The 9,443-nt window shown below is 40.5% G+C and overlaps 1 protein-coding gene and 4 non-coding genes across 5 annotated transcripts; all 5 read left to right on the forward strand.

Annotated features, from left to right (window-relative positions):
- The first annotated feature begins 832 nt into the window (after positions 1-832).
- On the forward strand, positions 833-925 carry LOC139607316 (small nucleolar RNA SNORD14). The gene has a single exon (XR_011684835.1). It is a non-coding gene; the product is annotated as a small nucleolar RNA SNORD14 (small nucleolar RNA).
- Positions 926-1,115: 190 nt separating this feature from the next.
- On the forward strand, positions 1,116-1,208 carry LOC139607319 (small nucleolar RNA SNORD14). The gene has a single exon (XR_011684838.1). It is a non-coding gene; the product is annotated as a small nucleolar RNA SNORD14 (small nucleolar RNA).
- A 735-nt stretch (positions 1,209-1,943) lies between these two features.
- Positions 1,944-2,036, forward strand: LOC139607317 (small nucleolar RNA SNORD14). Its single transcript, XR_011684836.1, has one exon. It is a non-coding gene; the product is annotated as a small nucleolar RNA SNORD14 (small nucleolar RNA).
- Positions 2,037-2,226: 190 nt separating this feature from the next.
- Positions 2,227-2,319, forward strand: LOC139607318 (small nucleolar RNA SNORD14). Its single transcript, XR_011684837.1, has one exon. It is a non-coding gene; the product is annotated as a small nucleolar RNA SNORD14 (small nucleolar RNA).
- Positions 2,320-2,895: 576 nt separating this feature from the next.
- rnf175 (ring finger protein 175) lies at positions 2,896-8,876 on the forward strand. The gene is made up of 9 exons (XM_071459919.1): positions 2,896-3,183; positions 3,503-3,540; positions 3,707-3,848; positions 4,718-4,872; positions 5,651-5,758; positions 6,138-6,258; positions 6,843-6,976; positions 7,150-7,251; positions 7,424-8,876. Exons 1-9 carry the CDS (start codon positions 3,163-3,165, stop codon positions 7,542-7,544), a joined length of 942 nt encoding a protein of 313 aa, XP_071316020.1. The 5' UTR covers positions 2,896-3,162; the 3' UTR covers positions 7,545-8,876.
- The last annotated feature ends 567 nt before the right edge of the window (positions 8,877-9,443 follow it).

Genomic DNA, 9,443 nt, shown 5'->3' on the forward strand with positions numbered 1-9,443 from the left:
AAGTTGTTTCAGTAAATGGATTTAAACTGGGTCTCCGTGTTAAAGTGCATCAAGCGAAGCTGTAAGTTGCTGTGACTTGAGACTTGAGCTGCGAAGCTGTGGAGAAAGGAGCCAGAGTTTGGTCAACTTTTTAAAAAGAAAGAAAGAAGAATAAGAGAAAAGAAATGAAACCTCAGGAGTTTCCAGAAGAAACACGTGGTGCAGGAGATGAGCTGCTGTGTGTAAAATACTAAACAGGATTATAGGATCATAACCATTCAACTTTTATTTCACTTCACTTTTAATTTGATTTAGTTTACTTTATTTTTTTGTATAGCGCTAAATCATAATATACATTATCTCAAGGCCCTTTACAGGATGAAGACTTCACTTTATTATAGAGAACAACATAAATAAAAAAATAAGTGAAAATAAGTTAAATCTATAGTCGATGGTGTTAACATATGTACTGTTAACTGCTATACTGGAAATAATACTAATGGATGATGATGATGATGATGATGATGATTATGATTATTATTATTATTATTATTATTGATATCTCCATCTTCATTGACCTTATTTGGCTCCATCGAGACGTTTGCTCCCTTTCTAACACCATATCTGTCTCAACAGGTTTATATCGGTCACTGCAGGAAATGACCTTCAGGGACAAGATGGATGACGCAACGAAATCTTCAACGACAGGAAACAGAAACGCTTCAGCTCCACTGAACCTGGGGACAGGTGAGAAGACCAGTTTCTGTTAGAGCCAAGTTCTGGATCTGGATCTGGTCTGATCCTCGGGGCACGGCACAGTGACGAGGCTCTCTTCAAAACCCTTCGACTGTTTTCGCTGTGATGACATATTTTCCTGCCATTCGTAGTTTCCACCAGAGGTCGACAGACCAAAGACGGTCCAATCCTTCCTTGGATGTCTGAGCGAATTAAAAGTGAATATAATCTGTTCCGTGCGTCTTCGAGCTTCACAACTGACTCATTTCATGTCACTTTCAGGGTGAAAGTCTCCACTGGGCGCGCTCTGGTGCGTTGAAGAAAGCACCATCAGTGCTGATAACTGCAAGGTATGAATTTAAACAATATGAGCTGTAACGCACAAATGAACAACCCACAGTTCGCCGTGATGATGCTTTTTCCTGCCATTCGTAGTTTCCACCAGAGGTCGACAGACCAAAGACGGTCCAAACCTTCCTTGGATGTCTGAGCGACTGAGGGAATAAAGATGATTTTATCCGTTAACCTCTGTAGCTGAAAAAAATCTCGTCTCACTTTCAGGCTGGCTGTGAAAACGTATCTGGAGGTCTGATCTGGTTCTGGTGGAGCTGTTTGCATCATGGCCAAGTCCACAGAAACCCAGGTTCCTTCTGAAGGCATCACAGGTGTGTATGTCTGAAAGGAAACCACAGGGCATCCTTGTAGTAGCAGCGTCGCTTCCTTGATAAAGTGTTTGTTTCTGAGAGAAACCTGGAGACACGTGTTTCATAAAACATCAAATATCCAGATGATCTTAAAGTATTCATTATACAAATTGATTTCTTATGAAGTGTTAAACACTAGGAATACATCTCCCCGGCTTTGTAGGAGCACTTTCCACTATTTGAGATGAGATTTTTGGACAAAAGAATTAAGCATTAAGGTTGCAGACCTAGTTAATAATACATCTTCTGCCAATTTATAATTTGGTAAATCCTCTCTGCCCTTCTGGGAATAGGCTGCTGTAGCCTTTTCACTTCCTTAACTGCTCTTAGATCCAGTTTAAGGTACTGAGTTATGTTATAAAATGGTCTCAAAGAATTCAGATTTGACTTTGGAAGATGTAAAGGCCTTTAACTAGGACAAAACTGTAACTCAAGATGTGTTGAGTTCAATATGTGCTTTATTAAAACCTACTACTCATCAGTAAAGTTAACTCGGCTGTGATCTGTTTACCTATTTTCCACAATTCGCTGTGATGACATATTTTCCTGCCATTCGTAGTTTCCACCAGAGGTCGGCAGACCAAAGACGGTCCAATCCTTCCTTGGATGTCTGAGCGAATTAAAAGTGAATATAATCTGTTCCGTGCGTCTTCGAGCTTCACAACTGACTCATTTCATGTCACTTTCAGGGTGAAAGTCTCCACTGGGCGCGCTCTGGTGCGTTGAAGAAAGCACCATCAGTGCTGATAACTGCAAGGTATGAATTTAAACAATATGAGCTGTAACGCACAAATGAACAACCCACAGTTCGCCGTGATGATGCTTTTTCCTGCCATTCGTAGTTTCCACCAGAGGTCGACAGACCAAAGACGGTCCAATCCTTCCTTGGATGTCTGAGCGAATTCTGATCCACTTGTGTCCATTGGCTCCAAGTTTTGTCTGTTTTTGCTCATGTTTATTTCTCCCAACAGGTTGAGGAGAGACGAGGAGCTGCACCGCATCTGTTTCTCAACCCCGAATTTCAGGATTTTTCCACATGGCATCATAAAAGTTGTATGCATTTTGTGTTTTGTTTAATCAAGTTAAGATCCAGCTGTTAACTAAAGTTGAATTATACACTTTATTTTAACTGGAAAAGACTGGAAATTGTTTCCTTGACATAATGAGATTGTGAAAGATTTTTCCAACACTGAATACAAATGGAATGAACTCACATTGTTTCAATAAACCTCTAATAAATTTGTATGAAACTTCTCATGTCTCATCAGTGGTTTTAAGTAAATCTGCTTATTTTGTTGAAATGCACAACCTGCCTTGTTTACAGTCCAGGAGGGTGTGGGGAATGATTCGACTAATTTTGTGCAGTTGGCACCAGTCAGTCATATTATGCATCCCTTTGTGGGGACAGTTTATCATCCCCATGTGAAAATGCTCCATGTCACAAAGATAAAGTCTGAAACTGGTTTTATCCAAGTCTCAGGAAAGTTTCCAACATCTGCTGGATCCATGGCATAAAGGACTGAGACAGTTTGAGAGCAGAGGGAGGAACTACCCTGTGTTTGTGGTGTTATTATTAAGTGTAAGTGTATGAAGGGAGTAGCCGATGCAGGTGCGAGATCTGACCCTCCCGGCCTTCCGTACACGCCGCGTCTGGGAGCAGCTGTCAGGAGGCTACAGTCAGCGGTGCTAACCTAGCTGCTAGCCGCCGGCTAGCTGGCACCGGGGCAGGATAGAAAAACAAACAATGGCGGCCGTGCATCCTCAAGTAAGTGAACTCGAGTTTAATAATGGTTTCGGTTCATACTTTTATCATCTAAAGGAAGGAAAGCAGCGGTTAACGGAAGCTAACGTTTACTTAGCTAGCTAGCTAACTAGCTGCCCGGTTCAGGGCTGCTGCTGCTTCAACGTGGCAACACAGACACGTTATTAAAGATATGAAACACCTGGTTTTTTCAGTTTACATTACGAATTGCTTTATTTTACAAGATAAGGTGGAAGGCAACAATTAAGCACACAGCAAGTTGCGTTAAGCCACATGTCACTGTCCACTGAGAGCTGCTATTTCTGTCCATGCCCTGTTACAGGACGACCTGCTGAAGATGACACACAGAGACAACTGGAAGTGAGCTCTGCCTGTCCCCTTCTCTTCTCACACACATATATATATATGTATAAACACTGGAATATGAAATGAAATGCAGCATTTTACTCTCAGCTGATCTCTAACCCACACCCTCCTTTGTGTTTTTCTGCATCTGGTGTCTTCCTCCACCCCCCACCACTGGCAGGGTGCAGCATGAGCGTCTGCATGTGAAGCACAGGGGGCATGAGGCCATGCATGCAGAGATGGTGCTGATCCTCGTGGCCACGCTGGTGGTGGCTCAGATCGTCCTGGTGCAGTGGAAGCAGCGGCACCACCGGTCGTACAATGTGAGTGGTGGTGCAGGTGCAGGAGACGGATCACAAGGACCTGCAACACACATTTCACTGAACCCAAACCACAGCTGTTAGGAGCCTTGTTTACCTCATGCCACCGATGCAAAACCTACAAAACATCTTCAGAGTTTATCCCCTCCACATGTGCTGAAAATCCTCAGTATGTGGCACTAGAAGAAAGAGGTTTTATTCCATGATGACAACAGATACGGTTTCCTTTAATATCAGAGAACACTATAAATAAAAGTAATAATAATAATAATGATAGGGAGAAAGGGCATTTGTATACTGTTATCAACATTTTCACTGTGTCTTTGTACCCTGGTTAACTCATTTAAATTTGTGTAGCGACATTATCTGTCTTTACACTTTACACTCAGTTTGCAGTTTATTGGGTACACTCAGCTAAAACTAATGCGGTCTAATACAACAGTCCTGCAGTAAATACTCCACCTTTGTGAAGGTTATAATTTTTTTGTTGGAAATAATAGAGAAGCCCTAGTTAAGTCAAAGTCAGCTTTATTGTCAATTATGCTACACATACAGGAAATACAGCACAATTGAAATTACGGTTATATAAAATATAAGAATATAAAATATAATGTAAATGTAAACAAAAACTTTTTACAAAAAGATGGTGCCATAATAGTGCAATGATTCAGTGCAATGATACAGTGCATAAATAATCATGGCAGTACATGGCAGGTTAAGATAGACATGGAATAGATGTTGCATGTACAGAGAAGGCTGAAGTAACAGCAGTAGAATTAAACTTTGGAGAAAAAAAGAGCGAAACATTCAGTAAATAAAAAGTCAATCTTAAGTAAATATGAAGTGTATTAAACCGTCCATCTCCTCCTCAGCTGGTGACGCTGGTCCAGATGTGGGTGGTCCCTCTGTACTTCACCATCAAACTGTACTGGTGGAGGTTCCTGTCCATGTGGGGCATGTTTTCAGTCGTCACCAGCTACGTCATTTTCCGAGCCACTCGCAAGCCGCTGTCCTGCAGGACGCCGAGGTAAGAGGAGTGATGGACTTTTAAAAGCTCCAATGTTTGGTATTATTGAGATTAAAGCAGAAATTTAAAAAAGCACCTTTTCTTAATTAACGCTGTTCGTAGTGGAGCTGAAGTGATTGATTAATGAAGTGGTTGATCAACTGAAAAATAATCAACAATATTGCAATTTACATTTTTACCACATTAAGAAAATAATTGGCAGCCCTGGTCCTTTCCCATTTTGGAATAGCTATAATAATGATAAGCTGATTAGTGATGTCCTGAATACCGCTTTCTGGGCTCCGGAGCTTCAGAAGTAATCTACCTATTTTACCTATTTTAAATGGAATTCCAAACAAACAGCCCAATATTCAGGTCCAGCTTTGTAGTTGATTAAGCAACAGCGAACAGTAGAAAATTAATTGGCAACTATCTTAGTAACCATCTAATAATTCAAGTCATTGATGCTGAATGCCAAAACTTTGTTGATTCCAGCTTGTGAGCATTTGCTCCCTTTCCTCATCATAGCATTCTTGTAAACTGAATATTTCTGGGTTTTGAACTGTGATGGGCATTTTGTGTTTTTTATCTTTATAGACCAAATGATTAACTGAGGAAATAATCCACATATACATCAATAATGAAAATAATTGTTAGTTGCAGCCATAGTTCCTACATATTGGAGCAATTCAGAATTAGCTCTTGGTAAATCAACCCCATCAATTACTGCCACTCTGTTCATATTTGTTTGTTCCAGTGTTACATGTGTTGATGATACTCTCATTGTACTACTTCTTAGGATGGTGTACAAGTGGTTCCTGCTGATCTACAAGCTGAGTTATGCAGTGGGCGTCCTGGGCTACTTGGCCATCATGTTCACCATGTTTGGCTTCAACGTCTTCTTCAGGTCGGCCACTACCGATAAACATAATAAACCAAAGGCCATTTGTTGTGTCACCCCTTTAAACAGTGGAGTTATTTCACCACTGCTTTTGCAGCTGTTTTGAGGGCAGGGGTGTCAACTCCAAACAGCAGGTGTTAAAGTACTGCCGCAAAACTGAAAACACAGAGGGATGACACTCTGTTGTCAGCACAGCTAAGCAGTTCAACAGCAGATCTCTCTCCTCAGATGCTGGATATATAATGGCTTTGCAGAGTCTTTACAGATAGTTAGTGGAAATCAATTAAATGTTTCTCTTAAGCATAATTTATATGAGCTTTATTTGCAAGACATTAATTATTTGTGCTTACTCAGAGACAACTTATCTTTCTTTCTTTCTGTGTAGGATCAAGGCAGAGGACTCTATGGACGTAGGTGTAATCATGCTGTTTTACGGTCTTTACTATGGCGTCATGGGCAGAGACTTTGCTGAAATCTGTTCTGACTACATGGCGTCTACAATCGGGGTAAAACATTCATTCCTCATGAAACTTAACGTTTCTGTGGTAGTATATGAAAAAATAAAATGAGTGTAATGCGTACTTAGCGCCCATTTGCTGTAAATAGTATCTCCATCTCTGGGTCATAACATATGAAACATGCTTGTTTGGATTCAGTGCCACTTACACTTCCCAAACATATCATTGTCTCCGATGTCCGTTAAGATGAGGGTCCAAAAATCTGCATAGAAATCTGAGATGATTTTAAGTTTTCTTCAGTATCAGAGTAATCCAGTGATGGCTGTCTGTACCTTCACGGCTTCACTGCATACAGGAGCTGCTAATGGCTAATGTCCTACTTTTAATGGTGTCAATTTACCAAAATGCAAACTAATATAAAATGCAGGGCTCAAGATGTTGAGAAATTAGAGCGAGGTGGTCCACCAAGTAAAAGTAATTATAGGAATGACAAAAAGCAATAATGTTTACTTTTTATGTTGCACTAATATGTTTTAACATTACAGATGTTTGCTCCGTGTTTAAAATCTGTGGACGTACTTATAACTGTATTAACTAAATGCATTGTTGTCCTCGGATGTGTGCGTCTCCAGTACTACAACAAGGGAGGCATGCCCAGCAGGAGCCTGACCAATGACATCTGCGCGGTGTGCGGCCAGAAGATCCTGGTGGACGTGGAGGACGAAGGATTTATAGAAGACACCTACCAGCTGTCCTGTGGACACATGTATCCTAAAGCTGCAGGGGAAAAAGTTTTGAATAATGTTTAATTTTTTTAACTGTTAAGCTATTTTAGTTTTCAAAACACATGGTAATAGCCACATACTCTATTTGTAAACTGTAGCTGTATAATTTTTTTAATTTTTAGTCTTTCTGCCTTAACTTGCCCTGCCTTTCCAGATTCCATGAGTTCTGCATCCGCGGCTGGTGCATTGTGGGTAAGAAGCAGACATGTCCGTACTGCAATGAGAAGGTTGACCTGAAGAGGATGATGAACAACCCGTATCCTTTCACTGTCCCTGTGTGGTTGGCTGCGTGATGGGGAACTGATTCTTTCTGTGGGTCAGAGTTTGTTAATAATTGAATTCACTTCATGTAAAGTGAAATTCTCAGTAGGCATCAGATCTCCTTCGTCTATCTCACCACTCTCCTTAATTCCTTCACCTCCTGCCAGCTGGGAGAAGACGCATGTCCTCTATGGGCAGTTGCTTGACTGGCTTAGATACCTGGTTGCCTGGCAACCCATCATCATCGGTATTGTTCATGGGATTAACTTCTCATTGGGCCTTGAATAGAGCCACGAGGAGCGCCGGTGTACGTATGTCTGGAGTAAAGTGCTAGAAACATTTAGCAGCAAACTGTCAAAGTGTGCGTGACGAGGAACTGAGTCGGGCTGCGTCTGTAGTCTTTTGTTTCTTCACTACGTGTTCTTGGACTGAACGCTTGCTAAGTTCCCTGCAGAGCCATCCCAGGTGGTCTGGCTCTCTGTGTGCAGAGGATGCTGTGATCTCAAAAACTGCTGCCAACTTGAACAAAAATATTTAAGCACAGACCAAGTATTTGATCTTCTCAAAACATTTGATGCAAGAAAAGATGTGTCTAGTTTTGAACTTACAGAAACTGTCTCACTGTCTCATGCATGGTTATTCTGTTGCGATAAACTATTGCTTTACTATTTAAAAATATATAAAAATGCCTTTTTTTAGTAGGTTTTTTTTTTTTCACTCCTCTGTGTTTTTACAAGGCTCAATCTGCAGCTCTTTGCACTTTGATTACAAGGACAATTCTGTCCAAGTGTTTGTGGTACACATCTGTTTACATTTCATGTAAATTTGTTTGTTACTTAAGTTTTATTTGGGATGTCTGTTGAATTATTTTTTAGTTAAAGTTGGTGGTCAGTGGTCAAGTCATTGTTGCAGGTGGAGTAGATGGCTGTGTTTGGAACCGCCTGCTAACATACTTTTCATTCTGAGTAAGATGTCAAAATGAGCACGTTGTGCGCTCTAACTGCATAGTTTGTGGATTTTCTGTACGTGAGATATGTTAATGCCCTATAATACATTGTGTGTCTTCAAACTGCAAAGTGGCGGACTGTGACGCAGACGTTCCTGGCACCAGCCGGCAGTAGACCAGGGCAGCGGCAGTAGAGTTATAATCAGATGTTTGTTACATAAACTGAAGACACAATGGAAATCTGCATGGTGCAATTCTCAACTGAAAAAATGAAGTGTAAACAGTCAGCAGGGTAATGACAGCATGCAGTACATTAGCAGCCGATTCCAAACAGAGCCGATATGTAACAATTACTGTTGATGTTTTCACTGCAGATGAACCTCCATGATGTAAACCAGTGTGGAAGGAAGTAAAGCTTCCCTTCAAGGATTCATTTAAGTATTGTATTACAGATGGGGGATAGAGATCAGAGAAAAGAGTAATCTAAGCTTGTGTCATACTCCCAACATGGCGGCATGGGCCCCATAACTACAGTAGCTACCCTTCATTCATCTGATAATAAGAGTTTGAATAGATTTTTTTTTTTTTTTTTGGCCAAATCAAATAGATGTTGCTTTCTTATCAAGACTGCTGCTATTAACTTTGTACTGAATAAATCTAACTGAATGGAGAAATCTGTCTGTCAGCCCTTCAGTTTTCTGAACCACTTTTCCAGTTGACTTCAAACTAAACATCCTGATGACTCAAAGCTCTGCTGGCTTATCACAGCGGTACCACCACTTTGCAGGGTCAGTTGAGGTGAAAGCCTGCCTGAGTGTTGAAGACAGCGACAGCAGGATAGCACTGCTTTGTTTACTTCTTATCTCACCGAAGGATAATAGTTTCTTTTAACAGCCACGTGTGAGGGAGAAAATGGCTTAAACTAACGTGATATACTGTTGTTATAGTCTGTAAGTTGTTTCTAATATTATCCTTATTGATGCAAAAATACGTTTGCCAGTTATTTTCTAAAGTGCATATTATTCCAGTAAATAAATCCACGTCACACCCATTTTAAGTTTTAAGTTAAAATTCTGATTGTCCAGTTAAGGGAAATTATCACTATGCCACACAGAGACTAAATTAATCAATGAAATGAATGCAGTGTAATTCAGCATATTTGCATTATAATGTTGAATTTTTATTGAACCTGTTTAAGAGGATGTTCTTTAATGATCATTTTGGGGGGGTGTAATTTATGG

Source organism: Trachinotus anak, unplaced genomic scaffold (genome assembly GCF_046630095.1).
Source record: "Trachinotus anak isolate AG129_WGS33_773 ecotype Australia unplaced genomic scaffold, CSIRO_AGI_Tana_v1 ptg000023l, whole genome shotgun sequence".
Classification (NCBI taxonomy): Eukaryota; Metazoa; Chordata; class Actinopteri; order Carangiformes; family Carangidae; genus Trachinotus; species Trachinotus anak.

Excerpts from the sequence above, each read along its gene's own strand:
- rnf175 (XM_071459919.1), top strand. The coding sequence starts at position 3,163 with ATGGCGGCCGTGCATCCTCAA. Across the intron at positions 3,849-4,717 it reads GGCACCACCGGTCGTACAAT|CTGGTGACGCTGGTCCAGAT; the intron begins GTGAGTGGTGGT and ends TCTCCTCCTCAG. Across the intron at positions 6,977-7,149 it reads CAGCTGTCCTGTGGACACAT|ATTCCATGAGTTCTGCATCC; the intron begins GTATCCTAAAGC and ends CTGCCTTTCCAG.